Source organism: Dromaius novaehollandiae, chromosome 5 (assembly GCF_036370855.1).
Source record: "Dromaius novaehollandiae isolate bDroNov1 chromosome 5, bDroNov1.hap1, whole genome shotgun sequence".
Taxonomy (NCBI): domain Eukaryota; kingdom Metazoa; phylum Chordata; class Aves; order Casuariiformes; family Dromaiidae; genus Dromaius; species Dromaius novaehollandiae.
This window is the reverse complement of record NC_088102.1, coordinates 34,404,741-34,429,856: the sequence shown is the minus strand read 5'-3', so window position 1 is coordinate 34,429,856 and position 25,116 is coordinate 34,404,741. Positions and strand designations below refer to the sequence as shown.

General features: G+C 34.0%; 1 protein-coding gene across 10 annotated transcripts in view; it reads left to right on the top strand.

Annotated features, from left to right (window-relative positions):
• Positions 1–25,116, top strand: part of DPH6 (diphthamine biosynthesis 6) — a 219,802-nt gene that overhangs the window by 71,943 nt on the left and 122,743 nt on the right. For 8 of the 10 annotated variants that reach the window (XM_064512419.1, XM_064512413.1, XM_064512410.1 and 5 more), the window contains 3 exons: positions 6,795–6,856; positions 14,166–14,260; positions 19,072–19,159. In XM_064512419.1, coding sequence (XP_064368489.1) covers positions 6,795–6,856; positions 14,166–14,260; positions 19,072–19,159 — 245 coding nt within the window. The remainder of the gene's footprint in view (positions 1–6,794; positions 6,857–14,165; positions 14,261–19,071; positions 19,160–25,116) is intronic. The other 2 variants (XM_064512415.1, XM_064512414.1) reach the window with 1 other exon arrangement.

The following is a 25,116-nucleotide window of genomic DNA, read 5'->3' as shown; positions in this document are numbered from 1 at the left end:
TAAGATTTAAGTGCTGGGTTCACTGTGCAGATTCCTGTGCTGAAACAGAGCTTGAGCTCAAACCCTTGGAGGCGTGTCTGTGCAGTTAGAACCGTAGATGCTTTGCTCCCCAGGCCTCTCTGAGCTGAAGTTTTACCAGATGTCTTGTCCTAATCTGATCCTTTACTCCTGCTCTGGCTTTTACTTTATACATTCAGTCTACCCATTTCCTCTTTCAGAAATCTCTATTGTTCTGTTTGTGAACTGTGACTTTTTAAAGGTTTATAACTTGTGTGCATGTGGATTGATTTAGTGAAGGTGACAGATTTTACCACCGGCACAGATTTTACCACTGGCAACGTTCCTCTTTCTCTGCCACTGAATCAAATTCTAAACCCTTTCTTCAAAGTATAAAGGCACTAGAACTTTTCCAAGCACGGCAATATCAGAATTTTTTAACTGTAGTAAACAGCACATCTTTTATCTCCAAACTATGGTGCTGGAATAGCTAAACTCTTTGAATGAAATAGATAAATGCATAGCTCTGTAGACACAGGCTCTATAATAATTCTGCTGTAACCATTTCAGTATGACAAAGTTAAAACTCTGAAAATGGATTTATACTGGCATGTCAGACAACCTTTAATATTAGGTAGCTTTATGACCCCAACCTGTTATAACTTTTGCTTAAAATCTCTGAAGTCCTGTGAAATTCCTGAGAGGAAGTTGGCTGGGGCAGTATTTTCAATGAGCTGAAGTATTTGCCATAGGAGTCTCATTTCAAAAGATCAGAGAAGAAAAATGGATTGGATAAACACTTTAATAGTATTATTAAGCAATTCTTCCACAATCTTTTTTAAACTATACACATTTTAGAGTGTTAATATCTGTATGAAAATACTGTGTTGATATTTGACAAAACAATATAAATTTCTTCGAAGACTTATTGAGGTTTTTTTTACTGAAATGGCAGCGTGAAGTTACTTTGAATCTTAAATGTAACTGGAACACAGAAAACTTTGATGTTAAAAAAAATCACAAGAGATTGCAGATAAAATTAATTTTGTTAATATGAGGAATTTTAAAGTCTTTTACCTCCTAGAATTCTGAAATTGATGACATCAGACTTTAACCTAGTTTAGAACATATTTGACAAACTTGTGAGAGATAAGATAAATGGTGATCTAGATAAATTGTGCTGGAAACATGCTTGAAAGAACCTTCGGAGTTAACTTCTTCTGACCTTACCACTTGCCATGAAAAAGATTGTTATATCTTCAGATCCTATCTCTGCACTATTCCCACACTTGGTAAATTATACCATACCAGAAAAAAAGCAGAAAACATCATCGAATTGTATGATTTCTCTTCTTGTTATACAATAAATTAAAAGTGTATTCACCTTTAATCTGTTAGAAGTGGGGCTAATATCCATTATTCTTGGATTTTTCCTTCCCTTATTTTTATATTAAAATTAAATAGCTTTTAAATTCTTTTTGATATTTTGGAAATAAAATTTCAAGCAATCTATCCAGTTCACCATTGTTATACAACCTTTCATGTGTGAAAGTTATGAAAAAATTCAGACTCATAAGACCATGAACCTGTCAATTTATACTACCCAAAGAAAGTTTGCTTCCTTCACAGATTTTCATGGAAATGAAAGCTAAATTTGACTGTAGCCATAATTTACCCTAAGGCAATTTAAGATATGGATTTGCAGCAGGTGCACTTCTACAGTATGCAGTGTATCTGATTTCCCCATATTGTTTAGAGAATAATGTTTGACCCTGTTAAATGAAAATCAGTGATTTTTACTGTTCTCATAAGGGGAAAAAAAGTTAACAGGTTTTTACCTTCAAAAATAATCCAATTGTCTCTATTCCAACTCTACAGGGGATAGTCGCATCTACCTTTTGTAATCTTTTGCTTTTTCTCCGTATTTCTGTACCTTAAAGGTAATGACATTCCTGTTTCCTCCTTGCTAACCCTGTTTTTCTGAATTGAGAAGGCAAGAGAGTTGTCCCCAGAAGGTTTGTCTTTTGTTGCCCCTTTTCTTATGTCAAGTTCTATATAAATTTACTCTTGGTGAGTACCTGATTAGGATCTTTTCAGCAGCCTTGTTGTGTATTATACTGCTCTTCTTCATCAGAAGTTTGGTCTCTGTCCCTTACATCTGTAATGGTAGTACTTATTAATCTTTTCAACAGTATTTCTCAAGAAGTCAGGAAAAAGAAGGGATCTTTAAGTTGTTGTCATTTTAAAACAAGTTACAATTTTTCCCCAAAGATCCATGCTAATTCTGTGCATATGAAATCCCAACAAGATTGATACTAGATTTTGATTTTAGATATTTCTTTTTTAGTCCTCTTTTCAGGAAGACATCAGAGAGGAATAAGGTGTACGTTTTGAATGGGAAGAATGAACTGTCAGAAAAGGAAAACAGTTTCCTGCTGTATTATCAAAAGATAGTGGTTCACTGTTGGGGGAAAATGGAGTGGCTTACAATGAGGTAGTTCATCAAATGCATCCATTGTAGGAGTTTATCTTGCCGATGTGTGTGCGGTAATGATTCTTTCACAATGTATTCATGTATTGTGGTTAGAGTTTGTTTCAGTGCAACTTTCAAAAGAACTTTATAAACCACTGTTTCTTACAACTAATAATTATAATTTGTTTATATTTAGTCATAGCATTTTTTTTCTAAGTGGAGGGGAAGATAGCATTTTGTATATTAAAATACTTTCTTAAAGATCAACATTATTTTAAGTTCACGAACATGCATAAAATACGTTTTTGTAAGTATGATGAGATTTGAGAATGTATAGTTTGTTAGCCAAACATTATGCCCTGAAAATCAACTTGATTTTTTTTAATGGTTATGATAAATGCAATTAATATCAGTTAGTTACAAGTTTAGGGCTTATGCTACACAAGTGCATGTGTACAAAGTCAGTCATTTAAAATACTTTTTCTGTTGCATTGTGACTTAACACTAGTAAAATACAGTGATGGTCTTTGGTACTTCCCCCACCTACCTCCTTCCCCCCCCCCCCCCCCCCCCCCCACACACACACAGAACAAACCCCTCAATTTCTTCTCCAGTCTTTTTATGTTACTGCAGTTCTCTACAGCAGTTGTCTTGAGGCTGTGTGTCAGATTGCTGCAGCCGTTGTTGATATGTGCAAGAAGGTTTTCTGTTCCTGTCGATGGAATTATCAGGAATTACAAATGGACTAGAAATTGCTTTTCAAAGTGATTATACCATTTGTACTACTGAATACTGACTTTACAGTAAAACTCTAGGCCACAAAAGCTGAGATGAGAGCACAACTCATTTTACTGGGCACTGTTAAAAACAGCATGATAAAATCTTCCAAGATGTTTCTTTCATCGTGTACTGGTCTGTCTTAAAGAAATAAAGCCCCCCTTTCTTTTTTGACAGCACATAATAAATTGACTGATGTAATTCAGTTGGAGAGTTGAAAAAATGCGTTAGAAATAATGGGGCATAACATTCTAGGGTTAACATTTATTCATAGATGATGCAATTAAATAAAACGGGCATTAACTTCAAGGTCAGTCAGTAAAGTAATAAAAGTGAGTATTTTAATTGAATTGTAATTGCTTTCCGTTGATACATGCAAGTAAAGTAAAATAGATGTCAGTGCTGCAAATTATAGTTCTTCTTCCTAATTAATTTCTTAATTCTACATACAGTCATCCAGACACTGGGCCTTGTTGTTGGTTTATCCATCCATCCAGCTTTCTTCAGAGCTGGATTCATGGAGAAAGAACCTCTAGGATGTGGTTAAATTGAACATACTAAGAATTTATGGTACTGTTTTTTTTAAATCTAAGGCATTTTAAGGACCTCAAGCAATCTACTTATTTGTTTAAAGAAAAATATGTCAAACAAATATAGATTTGTATTAGCTGTTATGTAAGCAGGGGTATAGATATTTCATTATACCGATTGTAGCAGTAGAGATATGACTTCATCTGGAAATGCATACCACTAGAGATCTGAGTTGTGGATTACTGGGTCTGCAAATTGCAGATAACCTTGGTTTCTTGATGCCTTTAGCAATCCTCAGTTTCTGTTCACTTACAATATTTTGATGTAGTTTGGGGGCAATATTAAGTGTTTCACCCTAAAGTATACACAACCAATTTATCTGAATTTTGTATACTATTTGTATAATCGTTTCTTTTTAATAATTATTTTGTATTCACTGAGGACAGAACAGTAGCTATATCCTTCTAAATATCAAAGGCAAGTTGTGAAAGAGATAATATGATGTCTGGTTTTGACATCTTTTTCTTTGTCACATGTTTGCAGTGTATCCCTTGGGCTAAATTTAGAGGAAACCAATCTGTATTTATTAAGAAAAAGGGTTGTTTTTCTTAGAAAAGTAATGCTCTTAATGAAGATTGTTAATGTAAATTTGTGAAATATGTACTGTAATATGTTCTTCATTATTACTAATTTATTTTAAGAAAAAAAACTTGTTTAGCCTAATACCTATTCCATTAAAATCAAGGGCATAATGTTAAGCTGGTGTACATTGGAAGAAGTCACCAGAGTCCTTGGAAGTATTCAGTCTAGACCAGATCAGCTTTTGCCACAGCATACAGCACAGCATGTATGACAAATACTTTTGTTGCTCTGTATTTGATAAAGTAGTCATGATAGTTACACTTCATGTGCTTTAAGGTCATTTTACATTGAGGAGTATTATCTGCCTTTAGTTTCTAAATCACCGTGGATATAAATTAGCTCTGTCCACAGTGAAGATATAGTTCTCGAGCTACGGTAAATCATTGCAAAAAAACCTAAAAGTAGTTACCAAGCAAAATTAGACTTGTGGAATGAAGACAATATAAGAAACAGCTGACTGCTGTAAGACTTCATTGCTACCTGTTCTAACTGCATAAGTTGCTGATACCGTCAATCATTAAAACGTATTCATCCCAAAACTTACACTGATAATGTCTCTTACTTCTATACAGCATTCCTGCATTTTCTTATTATATTCTCATCTGTATTGAATTGTGTGCTTATCATTCCTTATAAATTCCTTATAAATAAATTTGCAAAAAAGGTTGAAGATATGGAATATATATATCTTATGTACCAGCAAAAGCTACAAATCATTAGAAGAACCAGACAGGCCTATACCCAAGAAAGGGTTAATCAGTGCTTACAACCACGGTATTACATGTATGTATATAAACATATAACTAGAGTACATTTCAGTAATAGAAATAGAAGTAGTTTTTAATGAACTTTTCAGTCATTTCCATTTTACTCCATTGTATGAGAGATTAAAAAGTATAGCCTGTTAGAAGTATGCACTAATAGCCCAATGATGGAGTATGGAAAATGGTAGGAGTTTGGTATTAAAAAAAATAATATTTTTTTTTGCTTTGCAGTGCAAAGTGCATTCTATTGAAATGAAATAAAAATACTTTGAAATGATTTCCACAGGCATAAGTGATCAGCATCTCATATCTCACAACATTCAGATTACAGTTTCAGCCTGTCAGTAAAGAGCAATAAGCCAATACCAAAAAAAGAACAGAGGAGGAATAAACTCCATCCTTTTTAATTTTAATTATTATGCAACTTTTACAGTGTTTCCCCAGATAGTGAGGGAATTTTTAATGAGTTTCAATGAAATATTTAAAAACTTTATTAATGTTTTGAAACCTCATTCACTTCACTTGTTTTAGATTCACAGAAATTTAAATATACTGAGACCATTACTGCAAAAATTAAAAGGCATATCAGCTTTCTGAACTCAGGAAAAACTTCATATAATAATATATCATACATTTATATAATAACTTTCATCTTCAGTGATCTAAAGTGCTTTACAAAGTACATACTTTAAAAGTCGTTTCTAAGTAGAGCCATTGTGATGGTGGCTCTTTAGTGATACTCAGTGTTCTACAAAACAGTAGAATGGAAGAAATAAAGACAAGTACTGCAAACAACAACAAAAAAAGCAATAATTAAGAGTTGTAGCAGAATGTGATCACTAAAATTTTTGCAGTATTCATTTGCTTTCAGAAGTCATTATTTTGTTGTCTTTTATTTACTTCAAATATTAAGACTTTTTGACCATTTAGTCCCAAATCCAACTAGGATATTTATTTGGTGCTGATTGATGAAGAAGATAGTCTGTGTGGATTTTTTTTTTTTTTAATCCCAATACTGATTACAGGCAATTGTCTGATTTATTCCTGCAATATGACCATGCAACAGCCACGAGCTTTCTCTACATCTCTCCCTTTTCTTCTTTATTGTGTGGGTCACACACGCAGACTGGGACTTAGCAAAAGAGTTTTTACTGTGGAGAACAGTCTGTGTCACAGTAGTTTGTTACTGGAGTCTTGTGTTGCAACTGTAAAAGATTAACATGCCTTTTAATTTAATATGTATCCAAAAAGTTAACTTCTGACACAGAGAGGTAATTTCTGTGCAGTACTTTTAGTACTTTGGACCTGTTTACTTTATTGGTTAATGAAATGTCTAAGAAATAAAAACAATAGCTTTTCCAGTTGATATAGAGTGCAAAGGAAATTGGCCGTATTTTCCACAAACATGGAAACCAGTCGCCCGAAGGTCATAAGAGAGAATTCTGGCTAAGTACATTTTCTTTAAGATCAAAATGATTTTAGATACAGTGGAACTAGCTTCTAAAGGAGACCTATGTTAAAAAAAAAAAAAAGAAAAAAAAATAGAAAGTCTTCCCTGATGTCTAAACAGTACTTTATTGGGTAAAACATATTTTAACATGTTTTTGCAGGTTTAGATCCAGATAAGCATCTAGGAAAAACACTGGATCAAATGGAGCCTCTTCTTTTGGAGGTGAGTATTACTTAAAGAATACTCAGATAGGCAGTGTTGCAACTGTAAATGTAATGTAAATATTTAAATGTAAATTTGATTAAAAATAAATAATTATATGCAAGTTAAAGAGATTTTCACAGAAAGGAATGGGTGTGGCAAAATTGTAGGTGACAAAATTTCAACACAGATATCCCCATCTGAAGGTTTCCTGCAATTCTTTAGATGGTCCATCTGCATACAGTTATTCTAAAAAGCGTTTTATTTCTGAGGATGTACTTCATTCTGTTCAAAGGGTTATGCAGTCCTCAAAGCAGACAAAGGCTTGTAGGGAGAGCAAATAGATTTTTAAATAAAAATTATGTAAGTAAGGGAAATAAAAAGGCTAGCTTTTGTCCACCTGAGTCTTATACAAGTTTGAGGTAGAAGCATCAAACATCAAGCTAAGTACAGTTTGAGAGCAAATGCTCTGAAGGTGTGTTTTCATGTATTTTCCATGACAAAGTCAGTTTACAGTTACCACAGTTCCTTGTTCTCAAGCCAGTTAGCAAGCCATTATCATTTGCTTGTACAACCATGTACAGAGCTGCACTGTAATCTTTATCACTGAAATGATCTAATTTTACACAAAACAATCTCCTGAAAATGTTTTTTTGTCGTTAATTTGGATCGTTTAAGTTCAGCCTGGCTTCACAGGCAGTTTTACTGGAACAATTAAAGGCATGATAAATAAACTGTTGCAGAAGAGAAAGAAAAGTAATCAGAATTTGGTAGGAACTTTAAAAATCTCCTTTGCTGCTGAAAGATAGCAAAGTTAAATAGGAACTATACCTTGAGTTTTGTTAATCACTTATGTGGTTTGAGAGAAGAAGATAGATAAGGTACCTGGAAAAGCTGAGGGAGATGTTATCAGGAAGACGAATGAAGATCTGTAACTCTCTCAAATTGTCTTGAAAAAAATTTTTTTTAGCCTGTACATAGCTTGAATTTTGTTGCTTTTGTTTCAGAGCTGGAGAACATTTCTGGTGCACAGAAATATCTGTATGTTTTTTTCCCCCTGTATAAACTTAATTGGTCTAAAAAAATCCCTCCTATAAGTCTTGCTTCTGTTATATCTTTAAATCATCTCTACTACAGTAACAGTTCTTCAAGAGCATTTGGGCAGGGGGAGGATGTTTACTCTTGCTCCAAAAAAAAAGGAAAGAAAGGGGTGTAGGGAAATAAATACCTTCAAAAATTCTTGTAGTGCCAGTCAAAAAGCAATGGCCCCAATATACAGTAGTTGTACACATAAATAAGCATACATTAACTATATATAAAATACTCGTTCATGTTGCGTTATTAGCAAATGTTTTATTTCATGGGATGATCATAAAGGTATACTTAAATCTTCACTAAATCTAGGGATACCCGTAAGATCCAGGGATAGTTAAAAGAGGATATATCCTTTCAGAAAAGTAGGGGTTGTATTTCCACAGTAAAAGGCAGGAAGAGGGAATGGGATCACCCCTTTAAGCATCAGTGAGCTTTTAGGTTAGGTAATGTAATCTAACTGAACCCTGAGCGAACTTTGAAACGGCAGCTGGGTTAATGTGGCTGTTTGGCTCAGCTAATAAGCCACTGAGAACCAGAGTTTGCCAGGTTCAGTTCACCACTTGTGAACACTGTTAGGCTGCACTGTTAGAGGTCCAGGAGATAAGCTGGCGTTGCACTGTGCGAATGTGCATACTCCGCACTCCATTTTGGGCTGTAGGCATGCTCTGAACCTGCCATGCTGCAAAGTGCACGAGAGTAACGTTACTGTGGAAAAGTGGTTTTATTGACATGTAAAGGCAACTACTGTGGGTACTACAGAAATAGTTATTGAATTATAAATTCACAAAAGGTTGTTTGGAGGATCTTTGGAGTCACAGATAAATAAGAAAAGTTTAAGAGTACAATAAACATTAAGTACCCTGCCCCATTTGTTGCTGTAGATCACCTGAGCGCTGTTTCTGTTTGTCAGAGGTTGTTTCTATAGCATCTCAGTGAGTGACAGGTAAGGAAGTAATAAAACTTTGTGATAATGAAATAATGAATAATTTACTGCAAAGCAGATTAAACAGAAGCAGAAGCATTACTGTAATTTCAATTCCATATTGGTCAGTTGCATTTGGATGAACTAATATTTATGCGGAACTAGTTAAGTAAACTGAAAGTAGAAAATTTTAGTTCACAAAAAGCTTCTGTTAGCAAAATTTAAGTTGCAGCTTCAGTGAGGCCACAGGTGGGTACCTGCTCACGTCCACTGGATCAGTAGTCTTGCTTCTCTTTAAAGCTGTAGCAGCACATGAGGTAATTTTAATTATAGTAATAGTTTACGGTAAGTATAAGATTTAACAAATGTTTTCCATTTTAATTTCACCATTGTTCATCTTAGAAAATCATAAATTAGAACATCTAAAAATATCTGATTTTTTGGGAGATAAAGGTGTTCTCAATAATGTTTGATAGCTAAAGGTAAAGGAATGTTAGTTGGTTTCCTTGAAGCTCTCAGTGTCGTGGTTTAATACCTCTCAAAACCCATGTTTGCAGTGTAATCTGTTATTAATACCCTCATACCTAGAGCAATGACTGAACAGCGCAAGGTGTAGAACTAGCAGGACATTCTCAACCTACTTGAAACCAGTTGTCAGGACAATGTAGGGGAGACTGCACAACTGATACTTGTTTCTGTAGCTGTTTTTTGTGCATATGCATGCTATGAAAGTCAAACTCAGTACAAATAAATTCTTTTTCTGGATACTTAGGAGGCTTTAAGGCATAATGAAATCAAATTATATACTATAAACTGAAGAGAAATGCTTAGGTTTATGATTTGAAAATTATTCTTTTGCCACCCAAACAAGTTTTCAACATCAGAAATTCAGGTAGACAGAATAAGAGAGCAAGGAGTTCAGACATTGCAGTAAGGGAGACGGATAAAATTTAATATTCATTGTTAATACTACACATCCCCCAGACTCCCCAACTTTTATATGCCCTTGCTTTCTTGATTTAGGTTATGCTATCTAACTGGTAATTTCAAAATATCGTGACAGGCAGAGCGTGGAATTTTGCAACAAATTCCTTCAGAAATTTTTTTTTGCTAATTTATACTTTTTCCTGGTTCTGTGGTATTCTCTTGTGGGTTCTCTGTTGTCAGCTAATGTTATTTACAAAGTAGTTTTTTATTTAGCTAGGTATGGGATTTTTCCTGACAGCAATTTTCTTAACGTGGAGTGCAAATTTGAGAGAATTGTTGTTATTCAGTCTGAAAGGAATTTAAATAGTGTTCTACACAGTTTTCAGTTTTGTTGAAAAACAGATTGTTTCTTCATAGCTTCAGTGCCCAGAAAAATGCCAGTGTTGAATATAAGTCGGGCTTTGATACAGGACTGTGATATGTGTGGTGCTTGTCTTGATTCAGGATTTGTTGTAAATATCCTGCTATACATTGTAGCATGTATTCACAAAGTTAAACTTCTCTGATGCTAAAGATGAGGGATTAGAACCTGATGATATAAGGTTACTTGCTTTCATACTAGAAGTTTGTTTACCTTCAGCAATTGACAATACAGTCATCTGTATTACTAATATGCCGATCATAATTTGGCTCATGGACATACAAGAAATACACATGGAGTAGTCATTTTCTTCTTAGAAAAAAATCTCTCATTGAGGTTTTATAAGACGAGTGTCAATGTGGATGAAAAAAAACCCAAAACCCTGATTTCTTCCACTGAATTATTTCATTTGGAAAAAATCATTGACATCTAAAACTTTAGTGTTCTGATTTGCTTTGACTTATATACTTAAAAATGTGCTTGAGATAGAGATAATAATCATCACTGAAATTAAAGGTGAGGTGATTTTCCTGCTGTGGCAGTAGAAATATGGAGAAGTTTTGAGCGGGAAAAACTTTGAATTAATTTTGTATTTTTTTCTGTCTTTATAAGGATGAGGTTAAGCGTATGGATAAAATGATGATTATGTACTTAGGGATGAACTTTACTGTCTTGGGACATTGGCATTATGAGAAGGAAAGGTCTTGAATTGTTATTTTTTTTCCAAGAGATAGCTCTTTGATTAATTATTGAACGATTGCTAAATATAGCAATTATATCAATTTAGTGGTTGCTAACAATTGGTAAATTGTTACGTTGCTGTCCTGGACCACTGTTTCATATATACCAGGAGCCCTTTCTTTTTACTTTAAAGGCTTTATTGACAATTTGCATGCTCAGGGTCTGCTCACAGTCGCCCTAGGATTTCTGAACAGGATATCAAATGCATATTATGGTAATACTTGCCTGTACTTCTGTCTTGTTTTTACAAATTGTTTGTCATTTGTATACTTGCCTTAGAGGTTGATGAGTGCTTCCTGGTGTAAAGAGAGTTTCTGCAATTACAGAGAATTTACAAAGTGTTAAAATTGCTGTCTGGGAACTAAGTCTTCACTTGAAATAGGAAGGGCTTGAATTTGTGTCTTCCATCTTTGATAACTAAACTCCTGTGGAAAAAGTGTGCTTTAATCCTGCTGTTTCATTGCCAAGGTAGGAAGAGGCTGTTCTTTGGGTAATGTTTGGGCTGTTCTGTTACGTATCTTAGGAAACATCTGATTACGTATTTGATTTAAGATGAGTACTTAGAAGTTGTTTTCGTTGTAAAAAAAAAATTATTTTGAATTTTAAGGGTAATTTGTAAATATTGTATTCTATGAGGCTGTTTTCTGGCTCATCAGAACTAGAGGGCAGATTTAACAATCATAAAATTTAGATTAGAGCCCAACTAAACTGTCATATGGCTATGAATATAAAATCCAACTTGCAAAACAAGTTAAAATATGTTCTTTGAAAAATACTAATATTTTCAAATTATTAAAAGGTAAGTTTCTGATATTATTGATGACATCTATAAAATATTTCTAATTTCTTTGACTTTTTAAATGAACATTAACGGTCTGTTCTATGAGCTGTTGAATATTCTCAGTTCCTGTTGACATCAGCAAAAACTGAAAATCCTTTAGCACCTTTTATAATTGGTGTCAAGGATATTCCTAAAGCCAGTGATACTGAAAATGGGGATTTCCCAACATTGACAGCAAATAGTCTAACATCTTTTGAGTATTTGTTGTTAATTGCCAGTAAGTATTCTTGGCGCTGATATTTACAAGCTTTGCTACTGATTTTAACAGTGACTTGTCATTCATTCTATTTACTGTGGAAAAGGTCACAGCTGGAAAAACCTTTCCCAGTTTTGTCCATTTCTTTTTTTAAATAGTTTTTTTTTTGTTTTTTTGTTTTTTAGTGGAAGCTACAAGGGGAGGAAGAATAAAAGGTTTTGACTAACTGTTTTGTAGGTTGCCCGTTCTTATTGTATCAACATTAATTATTCTTGATATATTTGTCCTATAGAAATCTTGTTGCAGTTGCTGGCAGATGAAGTTCTCTCATGTCATTTTTTTAATGAGTGCCTAATTAAATAAGCATTCTATAATTATAAATGGAAAAGGTGCTTTTCTTTAAAAGAATATATGAAAGGGAAAATGAGAAAAGTCTTTAATAACAGAACACTGAAAAATTATTTAACAGGTGTTACAAAGGGATTTAGATTTTTTACTGCAAGACAACTAGACAACTAACTAAACAATCACATAGAGTAATACATGTTATTGTTTTCTCAGAGCATTTAAACTTTCCTTCAAATTAAAGGTTGAAGAGGATTCAGGCCTTTCGTTTATTAACTAATTAAACTGATCCTTTATTCTACAAAAGCATTCAAGTTGCATGTATTTCTTTTTCTTCTTTAATACCTATTTTTGAAATTTTTGTTCTATCGCTAAGGTGATGGCTGAAGTTGTGAACAGTCTTCAAAGTTTTAAAATAAAAGCCTTTTAAAGAAAAGCATAGGTTAACATAAAGGGTGCGTTCAGTTTCAGCAATAAAAAGACAATATTTGAATATATCAAATAAATATGCTACACAAATCTTCTGATACTGATATAAAGAATAGAAACTGCAATACAAAAATAACCCAGTCGTACTTGCGTAAAAGTAGAAAAAAAAAAAGTTTGGGATTATTTTCCAGCCTCCGGACAGACTTTTTTTTAACCACATCCCATTTGTTGTGGAGAGCTACGTTGCTACTTCAAGTGTAGGGACACCATGGATGGGCATCTGTGCCTCGGAGGGAAAGCATACGGGAGTTGGATAAATATTCCCAATAGTAAGATTTGTGTTGGCAAGGGGGTTGAGGACTGCTGTTCAGCTACTCATCACTTGAAGCAAAATATTATTGCTTCCTTCACATGAAAAAGCCTGGGCAGGGCTTGTAAAGTGTCCATGGGCTGGAACGCTTTAGAAGGTGATGTAATCTGCTGATCGCAATGACAGTTTCTCCTGCAGAAAAAGGAAGAGTGCTTCCATGCTGGGGCATGTTGCCAGTGCTTGATTACTGCCTATGGGCACAGTACATTAATACAGTATAACAGTCAACTGTTCAGCAGTTTTATACTCTGTACTCGAGTAAAAGAACTTGGTTAATGCCCCACAGCTGCTTACTTATAAAGCACAAGATAATTAACATAGTTACTTCTATTAAATTTGAATTTATTGGATTTTTGTAGTTAGGTGTTTTAGTGAGATATCCAAATGACATATTAAACTTCAGAAATATTTATAAATGTATATTTTGATTTAGAAAGTATATTCATACAAGTTAGAAGACATTGCTTCCTTTTAAAAAGGTTGCTTCCTCCTTTAGTGGAAGTATAGTTCTTTCTTTAAATCTTTCTGCAGATTTTTTGGTTTTGATTTAGTTGGTCTATTTGATCAAATTTTTGGAAATAATGGGTACTAACCAAAATCAGAATGCAGCTGTAAACTTGTTGCCAGAAATTGTTTGTTGTATGCTGCTATGTATAGTGCTACTTTTGGTATTAATTTACAGTGTAAGTTTCCCACAGAAGTGAACTACCTATGATAAAGAAAAGCAGACAAATCTGGGAACCTGAAAGGGATCTTATTAATACAGCCTTTCCCAAACACTGTGGAAGAATGGCTAGGATTTTATGTGTTTATCTGAATGTTACAGTGCCAGTTTTACTTAAAATATAAGACGCTGGAATTTTTGAATCAATATGAAACAATATATAAAGAAATTAAGACCCCTCTATTTGATATTCTGGGGGTTTTAGAGCTTTAATGAGTAGTCTTTTAAAAAGTACACACTGAAATTTTCAGCAAAATTGAATGAGTGCTTTAATATAATACTTAAATTTAGTTACATACTTTTTTTTTTCCCCCTAAAGCTTTCGGAGAAATATGGAGTCCACATTTGTGGAGAAGGTGGAGAATATGAAACATTCACTCTGGACTGCCCTCTGTTTAAGAAGAAAATAGTTGTGTAAGGAACAGTTTCTACCGTTTCATTATATTTAAGCAATGGGAACATACTAACATTTAGCTTGAGGCAACTTTTGTTGGCAGAAGTAAAACGTTTTCTAAGTTCACAAACACTCACTTTGTTTAACACTGGCAAAGTCCTCTGAAAACTTAAATTAATACCTGACAAGACGAGGCCTTCATAGAAGGCTATAAACTTTTTAGACATTTGCACTTTCGTTTACTTGCTGATTATGGCCTGCAGTAAAACTGGTACCTACACACTGACACTTTTATCCTTTCATGAAGTGCGAATTGCCTGTAATATTTATCTTTCATTACAGCTACATTTGATAAACTGCCACATCAGTAGCCTGTGGGTTCCATTAACTGTGTGTGCATGTGTGTGTTTGTGTGTGTGTTTGTGTTAAATTTAGCAGCCCAGAATGATAACGCTAAACATTTTTCTTCAATTATTAGAGGATATTTTAAATGCAAACTTTGCATGAATCCATCCAATTTGCACTGAGTAGCTTATTGCTTTGACATAAATTGCTAAAATCCGTGTAGCAGGATATGGAAAATGTTTGTGTCTTGATGTAAGTTTCTGCGTACAGTCTGTTAAATAGCTTAGCCTGCATGCTTTGACTGAGATGTTTTGACTGCGGATCCTATTCTTAGCCAAGTAAACAGACTGTAATAATCACGTATTGCTGGTATTTAATCATCTTAGGGAAGGTCAAGATTAGAGACTATATAGACATGATTAAGGCTTTGATGTTGAAGGTCCATTTGTTTCTTACTTCCATAACACTGTCCTTGTAAGGGGCAGAGGACTCGTAGTTGCTGAACACTGTTTCATTACATGGCGTTTTGGAAAGGGAGAGCAATAGACGACCTAGAAGGGGGATAGCTGTTATCCTAGTAGATACCTACTGAACTGAACTATTGGTTGATTCAACAATAAGTCCTCTAGAAATGGCTGAAAACAGATAATTTGAGTCTAGCGATGCCTTCATGGAGGAACGCTATGGAATTCTTGAATAAGAGGAAAATTCAGAAAGAAACAATGTAGAATCCTAAACTGACTTTAAGTTCCTGAGTGGAATTGTGAATCTATGGGCCAGAAAGTGAGGCTAATGGAATAGATTCACTGGAGGGAGACCAGATGCTAGGCAAAAGCAGTAGGTTGCGAATCAACCTGCTGGCTGGTAGGAGTTGGAAAGTTAAGCCTTGGAAATTAGAATAAAATGTCGGTGATATTTCTTAAAGAACACTTTACGCAAATAAATTTTGGGGAGAGCTAGGAGGAAACTGCACAATATGCCCTCAGACAGAAACAGTTCAGTCTCTTTCTAGCAACAGCAAGCAAAAAGAAAAACAGTGTGAAGTCATTGCGAGAGCACGATTCAGTTTTGCATTTAAGGCCTGATATGATTCATATTAAAATGAGAAATTCTTGTCAGTTCTAGTAGATGTAAAAGGCAAAGTTCTGTGACACTGTCATCCTTTTTAGAGTAACACTGCGTATTACCAGACAGATGTGGCCTGTTCAGTATTTATATTGCAACACTTACAACAAAAAGTATACATCAGAAAAAGGTTAACTGGATTTTAACTGACAAATGAAATATGCTTATATCAGTTTTTGCATTTAAATGTGTTTAGCTGATTATCTACATTCTTACTGTTTATTTTTAAGGCTCCTTATGTTATCGATTAAGTCTGGGCCTTCTATTGGAATTGACTGCATAATTCCCCAGTGTTCCTTTGAAAAGCTCTCTCGGCATACATACAATGGATTGCAGGAAAATTATGTCAAGTCTCATGAGAAATTCTTGGTTGGTATAGAAAACATGAGCATGGAGAGGGATTTTTTTTTTTCTTACCATCAGGTCCTACAGGAGCTTTGTTTGCATAGGATATGAGGAACACTGTTAGAAAAGGACAGTATGCCCCTGGTTTGGGATCAGACAAATACCAGTTTAAATAGCTTAAAGTATATTCTAAATGTATTCCATGGCTACCAGTGAGCCATTCTGGCAACTAGGAAAGCTAGAACAAAGGTGGTCTGGCTAAGTTGTCTTTTTTTCTGTTGGCACACTTGAAATAGGAAGTTCCAAGAGAAAATGAGTGCACATCTGGTAATCTCAAATGATATTAAAGGATTCTCTTGTAATTGACGAAGCCATATTTCGACCTGCTTTGCGACAGTGGAAGGTTGTAGTACTGCACACATTTATAGAATCATGCAGGGTAATTTAAAATTCTTATTAAATCAGCCAGGTCCAGCTACTGTTAAAAAGAAATTCACAACAAATTACAGGAAAAGACATGGCCGTAAATCAGTGGTTGTTTAATAATAAATATATGGCATAGTAGACTGTTAAACTCAGTTATAGATCTAAATACACATTTGTGTAATGGAAACTGAATAGCTACACCCACGTTGTGTTTCTCTGGCTTGTTTAGCCCTACTTAGTTCTTCCACTCTTTTGTCATGAAGACATACCTTTTGAGGGGCCATTCGTGTGAAAATCTACTACATTATGAACTTTTACAATTAAAATCTTTGTAGTTTCTTTTTCATTAAAAAGATACAAGTTTGTTTATTCTGGTACTAGTCATTCTTCTTTCTGATATGTACTGAGAGGCTCTATGCAGACTATGTAGCCATGTTTCTGGTTGTGCTAGTAAAGTTTCCAAATGTTTAGTCAGTCATGATTGTGCTACACACTGTGACATGATTTTTTTGAAGCTTAAATATAGGAATTAAAACTAACAGGTTAAAACCTGGAAGGACTTTCAAGGTCCCTAAATTCCTGTGCACAAATCTTCCCCAATATTTTACCTAGAAGAAATTTCTGCAGAAGACCTTGAGGATGACTCTTTCCTGCAAAACAGGAGAAAATCTAACTTGCCTATCATTTATAAATAGACTTTTCGGTAGTATTTTCACTGGTTGATGTTTTTATCATGTGTGAAGCTTCTGACAAAATGTCTCCTTTGAAAAAATAAGAAATCTTCTAGACATGCAAAACAAAAACTTATCCATAATGTTGCTTATTATGCAGAAGTGGAAGTCTCTTTAATATAAGAATTTGTGACTATTCTTGCTTAAGATTATTAAATTGAATTGTCATTCCCCTCAAGCTTCATTTAAAGATTATGCTTCACAAACCAGGCATGCCAGGTTGAATGAAATATTTGAAAATAAACAAGATTTATGAGTGAAGGAGGATCTTGCAATCAAAGTACTTAGCCAAGAGTCAAGAGATTGGTTTTATCTGCCTTTCCCAGGTAACCTGTTGTAATCAGGTGTCAGCTTTCTTATGCTCAATGTTTGAGAGGTGCCAAGCACTTACTGTCTCTCTTAAATGGGTGTTTAAAGTTGTCATTGCTTAATGTCTCTGCAGATCGTAAAGACATAGTTCTGTTCTATGTGAATGCTATTTAACAGATCTACTCTTATGATAAAGTTTTATTTATAGGCAGAATAATTTGAATTTTTTTCCCACTGCAGTCTTAGAATATGTTTCTTATGATATCTGTTTCCTATTACTGCAGATTTCCAAAGTGGTTTTCTGCCCATTTTCGGTCTTCTGGTTAGAATTAGAAGATACTATGATCATTTGAAGAGAGTTATTTGTAAACCTAAAAGTCTATCTTTGAGGAATCTTAAAAGAGTAGTTAATATTTTAATCTTAAAAGAATCTTGATAATAAAGACTTAATTACCAAAAGAATACTTTTAAAGCTTATTAAAAGGGAAGTGAATACCTTAATTTGCAGAAAGTATTTATCATTATTGTGTAATGTAATGATGGTGATAATCTTAGGAGTTTTTGATTTTAAATTCCAAACCACATTTTATAAAACAGATATTTCTTTTAATTTTGCTCTTGCATTAAGTCAGTGGAATCTGGCCAAGACTTCAACTGTTTCTAGTTTGCTTCTTTTTTATGTAGCATTACTAGAAATCTTGTTTGGAATCCCCAAGCCTGTCAGATCTCTTTGAATACTGTGAAGGCATCAAGGGCATTGTGGTTTAAAGAAAATTATCAGTATGTCCTTAGCCATACTTACAATAATTCTCAGATTTTTTTGTACTGCATCTGAGTTTCTCTTATGTTTTCTTTGAGGTTTTTAGTTTCTCACCTTCTGATGTTTGTTTCCTAGAGCTACCTTTTTCTTAAGTAGTGAAACCATGCAGATGGATATAACAGATACTGCCTCTTGTGAATCAGTGTGTGACAGACTGCGTCTGTAAAAATGAAAACTAAAATTAACTGATTTGAATCAGCACACTGGAAGTTTATCATTGTTACCAAAACATTTGGCATTAAGAAGTTGTGTCTAGTAGTTTTCAATATCAGATGCAAGATGGTCAAATCAGTCAGTTTCTCCGCATGAAATATTATATGGTGTTAATACTATAATACTATAACTAATTCCTGGAGCATTAGTCAGGAAGAATGGACTTTTTTATATATGTCTTCTGTTGATGAAATTAAAAGATTGTTTTACTTGTTAGTCTCTAGAATCTAAAACGCAATACCATTTATACTTGCATAGGCTTCAGGTGGCTAAATCTTTCATTAGTGGTCTGGAAGTATAATTTATCCTTTTTGGAAACTGAATATTAGTGAAGGTAAAATTGTGTTGTTAAACAACCCAGTATATGGTAAACTTTTTTTTCTCTTAATTGATGTAAATAAGAAATAATAACTAGTGGATTTTCAAAGAGTTACCTTGGAGACTATGTTGTACCATGACTAATCATTGTATATAAAATTATACATTAAAATATCATGCTAATAACATCATATTTCAGGGATTCAGCAGAAGTGGTGTTACATTCAGCTGATGCATTTGCACCTGTGGCTTACCTTCATTTTTTAAAATTACACTTGGAGAATAAGGCAAGTAGATTCCAAATTTCCTATTCCTTTAATAGTGAAGCTATGTGCATGCTTTCTCTTTTTTGTTGCTTTTTCAGTTTGGAATTAAGCTGGATATTCTCATCTGTCTGTACTTAGAAATAGCCATGTACATATTTAATTGAATTGCAGAAGTTGCCATCAGAAAATCCCAACACAAATGCTTCCTTGTGTCAAATGAATGAATGGAGGTAGTATATTTGTGTAGCATTTTTCATCTTAAAACCTCAAGGTACTCAGCAGACACTGTTCAATCAAGCTCATGTGTAACCTCTGTAGTGCAGCTAGCTGCGCTGTGGAACACAACAGTGCCGGGAAACTGTACGCAGTGTTGGTCTGTTGGGAGGTGGCTCCACTTTTTTCTGTTTCTGATGTAAAGTGGTTAATTTAAAAACTTGCTGGTCCACCTGTACTACAGCTGGAGACATACTGATTTTGTGGTGTATCTTTTCTATATGAAAGATACCTCTATATAATGACTTTTATCTTTTTCTATCTTTTTTTATCTTTATCTACTGTCTGCACCATGAGGTTCATATAGAGGAGATACTCCAGTCAGAGAGCTTAAGGGTAATTTGCTGAGACTCATTCTTATAGCTTATGATTCCATGGAAACAACAGAATAAGAATAGGAACTCTAGTGGTTTAAATATTGCAAACTTGTATGTGAGGAGAGCGTAATTGAAAAGGTCAAATCAGAAGTTAGTTTTTGTGATCACCTTTCTATTTTTTCCATGTTTGCTTTATAGGCAAATTGAATTTTTCTTCCTCCTGGACATTTATAAATGCTAATACTTTGTTATAAACACAAATATTTTGAAATGCGAGTCTGCCCTTTTTTTTTTGTAGGCTCTGGGAAGATTATGAGGACAGGCAATAACAATTGCACAGTGAGGTAGAGCTTTCCCTAACTAACTTATTGTGCATGATTACCAAATCATGATAAAATGCAGGTAAAATCACAAGGCTAAAGATTTGGAGATTTCCTTGCTGGCTTGTCTTTTTATCAAATAGCGTCTTTAAATTCTACTTTAAATGCTGCTTATTTCTGGAGAGAATGACTCATGATCTTCTGGCTACTGTTGCAGTCATATTTGTATAGACCCTCCTATTTTTCTTCCTACACTTTGAAGATCACTGAACTATGCCCAGGGTTATTGTAAGACTGTTATGGTGGTGTTTTACATTTCTCACTCTCTTGAGTGACCTCATTTTCTGTAATTTTTTTAAATAGATAATTCATTTTGTTTTCTTCCTTTTTAATTCTATCTTTACAAATAGATAAAATGTTCTTAAATTTTTTTTCACCATGACCTCATTTGTTGCCTTGGAAAATATATCCTATCCTATTTCATCCTATCAAGTTATAGTTTCAGATTTTTTTAAATGCGACACATTAAATAGTTGTATGGGAAAGTGCAAATGATGTCAACCAACTATGTTAAGTGAAACCAAATAGGCTGAATAAAAGAAAATTGGGGAAGAGGGTTAATAATATATTAATATTTCTTTGAGGGCAGTGACTTTATTGCTCATGGCAAACTTGATGCTAAAATGTACCATGCATCACTACAATGTAACAGGCTAGCAAAAATGAAAAACACAAAGCTTTACATAAATCAGGCAGAAAAATCGTATTAAAATGCATAACATTTTATATAAGAATCAAGATTTTACTTTTATCTATTCAGAAGCTCTTTTCCCCTTCTTACGTAGATGTTTTAGATTTGGTTAAAGTCTCACAGTTTCAAGCAGTGTTATAGCTAATCATATTTCAAATTCACTGTAGACAAAGCTGTCACACTCTCAAAGAGGTAAGCTTTACAGAGGCGTGGCCTGGATTTTGGTATATAAACTAATGTCTCATATAGTTAAAAGGAAAATAGTTTGTATTCTGTAGTAGTTGTCTCATGAGGAAAAGCATTAGAATCTTTTGGCTATAGATTAGTTTATTTTATGTCATGGTAGAATAAGCTAGGTCTTCAAGACATTATGAATATGGAGAACCAGTCAATCTTTCAGAGCATAACATGTTACTAAGTTAGCATAGTTTAACTGCATAAAGTTAGAGATGCCATCAAAATTGATATGCCTGTACTTTTCCTCACTGTGTTGATAAACCTCATGAAAAAATGTAAATACTAATTAGTAATTCACAACTCAAAAGCCAGTCCTGCAATAACAAATCATTGCAGATAGAAGAAAATTCTATTTTAGAAGGGGAACTAATTTTAGTTTCAGGCATTCAAGAGATTTCTGAAAATTGTGCAAAGAATACTGCATTATGAGCAATTCATAAAAGTAGCCACTTAGGTAAGCACTTTGTAGAAACTATTAATAGACTGTTTTTAGTTCTTTTTAACTTTTATTCCATATTTATTTTATCTTAGTTATATGCCATAGGTATTAATTGTACATTCTTTGAATTTACTTACGCAATTATGTCTAGTGTGCCTTAGTCTCTACTGTCTTTCCTCCTATATAATGCATTTTTTTTTCAGTTAAATCTCTTCATGTTTAACTACAAAGCCTGGACAGAAATTTGTTTTAGATTGTTTCTGGCAGCACAATGAGCCCTTATGCCTGGGGGAAAATAACATTTTACTCACTGTTCTGGTTTAATACATTACTGTGCAACTTCAAGACGTAGTTTTGCATAATAATTGAAGGATTTTTTTTTCTCACCCTCTTTTCTTTCATTACCAGTAATACAGAAAGGGCTAAAGAGATAATTCTGTATAAGATTTTAATATTAAAACATTATTAAAAGTTTCATTAAAAACAGTTCAAGATAACTTTTTTTCATAGATACTTTACAAACTGCTTATTCATGCAGGCCTCATTTACTTCAATGTAAAAAATAAGGTCACCATGGCTGTGTACATAACACAGATATATAGCTTCATCAGTGTTGTACCTTGCCTGTATAAGAGCAAGGCTTTGCATGTTTAAAAGAGCATGGCGAAGTGTAGCTTTGAATTCCACCCCCCTTCCAAGGGGGACACGATTTCAGAAACATTTTCCAGTATTTTTTAATCAAATGTATCAGCTTTTGTATTCAAAAGAAGCTTAATTTTGAATGTTTTCAATTAATAAAACCCATAATTGATTAAAAGTGAAGCACAATTTTTTGCTTTGAGAGCACAATGAGTTTGCAAAACACTTCAGTTTTCCCGCAAATTTTACTATTGTGTTACTATGTTAAGATATGTTGGCTTATGAATTGATCAGAAACAGAAATTAAAGCTGTTGGAGCTTCTGCTGATATGGTAATTTTTTGTGAACATCTTTCTCATGACAGTATTGAATATATTAACTAACAGTCATATTTTAAGATTTGTTCTTTCCCAGATTTGTGATTTAATAATGAATGCTTTCTTCCTGAATCCCAGTGAGTTAAAACACACCTGCATCAAGAAATACAGACCCTGAAGCTATGTATGTTACGTAGTTTTCTTTCTGCACTTGGCAAGAGGATGCAGAAAAGTAGCCTGTTTGCCTGTTAGAGACAAAACCATTTCTACTGCTGTTTTTTCTTATAGCATACTATTGCATTATATTTACCTACCACATATTGATGTTGTGAGGCTTATTTCTTTTCCTGTTTGTAAAAGATCTTGAAATCCTCAGGCAGAACATATTTCAGAAGTGCAAACAGTTATGTCCCTGTAAAAGGTCAGCAAATCTATCTCACAAGTCAATTTGAGGATGATTTTAAAATTATCTGTAAATGTTAGAAGAGGTGTCTGGCAAATATTTACATGCCTTGTGTACTAAAGGAGCACAATCCTGCATGTTACATTTGATTTGACTTTATAGGCCATTTCTATCCAGCTCCTTCTACCGTGAATTACTTTTGTTAATCTCCCTTTGATCACATTTTTCATTTCTACCAATACAATGAAAATGCTGAAAAAGGAGCTTCATATTTATTTGTCCCATGTATTTTAAAAGCATATCGTGAGCTTTAGGACTTCAGCTATAGACTTCGCCTGTATAAGTGATGTTCAGGCAGAATGGGATGCAATTTCTTATTGCAAAACATGTTTCTTATTGTTCTTTAGCGGTCCACTTGGAAAATATCTTGCGGGTGGCATTTTTGGAATATTTTGTCACTACTGAGTGGTATTTCCCCTAGCTAACCCTTAGTTTCCTTCTTAATCATAAGAGTACAGGTAACCCTTGTTGTAGATATGTTTTCAAAACTTTGTAAATTATTGTAATATTGTAAAAATATTTTCATTGTAAACTGATTTATTTCAAATACTAAGACAATACATAAAGGATTTTCTTTCCTACTTCATTTCATTGCAGATTTAGTCCAGTTCTCAGAGAAAAGAGGTTATGTTTTTGTCTCTTCTCATAATGAGAAGACTTTATCTGAAAGTCTTTCAGAGTAAATGATTTTCCTATATGTCTGTACACAGTACTTGAAATACTGCAGGGAGATGCATGTGGTCTCCCTCATTATATTTGTTTTAAGGAATTATGTTTTGAAGGTAGAGAGCAAAAAATAGAGAGATTATCATAGTCTTTCCTTACAGAAAGGTCTTATGAGCTCTCTCCTCTAGAATATTCTCATTGCTGTTCAGTGGGAGAACTATCAGTTTGGGAATTTTGTTGTGACAGGTTTTTATAACAGTTTCTGTGGTGGAGCATTTAAGCTCTTTAAGAAGGGAATCCATTGTTTTCATGAAAGACAACTACATGCAATTTCAGCTATATCAGTCAAAGTCATAGTTTCAAGGCTTTTCCAGCAGGAGAATTTGGATCTTGGAACACTCATGTGTTTGCTTAACTTTATTCTGGGCCCACTTATATCAATGAAATGAGTTATGTGAATACAGTTAAGCATATACATGCCTGCAGGCTCTGATCCAAAATTAGGTTGATATCACAATGTACAGTAGGTGTGGGAGAAACAGTATAACAAATGGGAAAATATATTGCTGCTGTGAAGGATGATGAAAATGTTACGTGATAAAATAGGCTCTGCAAGATTTAATTAAAATGTCATTATAGCAGGCTTGATTTTTTGTTTTTAAAATGGTGAGAAAGTTATTCAGGGAAAGGTAGTCTCTTTGTGGCAGTCTATTCCTTTTAAGTTTTAAATTCTTAGATATTTTCACTGTGGACAGGAATAGGAGGCCAGCATTTGTGTAAGGTTTGAATGTGGCTACTAAACAGAGTCTGGCAGCTCTACTTATACTGGCATTGAGCCTGTTGCTCTTTTAGTGCCAGGTTCCACACCTAATACTTCTGCTGAAGCCAGCACCTGCACTGCTGTTGAAAGTGATTGATTATCTATGTTTTTGGAGCATTGTGGGATTCAGCCTTGAATGAATCATTGTGATGTATCGTAGCCATTGAAATCAACAGGAGTCTCTAATTATTTTTACAGTCTTTCATGTGCATCAGAGACATCATAGGATTTCTGCTTCTTCTCTAGTAATTTCAAAAAATTTTGCAGCTGAGCAGCTATGTATGTGTATAAACATGTGTATAATTTTTCTGTATCTGTGAAACAATATTGAGGTAGGATTACCAATATGTAGAGTATTAACATATTTAGGAAAAAAGGGGAATGCAACTGAATGATATGAAAATTTCATATGGCATACATTTGGGATATTTGTAATATTCATGAATTACAAAGCTACAGGGGGGTTCTGCAGGTCAGGACAGGTCAGCTGTGATACAGTCTGCACGTTTTACTTGATCCCCATGATTTTTTTTTTTATGAAACACATTTTGCAGGAAAGATGTTTAGAAATGTGTTTAAAGAACAATTTTTACACATGGCATAAGAATGGGATAGGTGCTGTTTTCACATTCACTTGTGTAGTATCATAAATTCAGTCTTCCAGATTAGGGAATGGAGAGATGTTACTAGTCTTTAATAGTTAATATACAAGATTTATGCATCTACCGATGTCTTG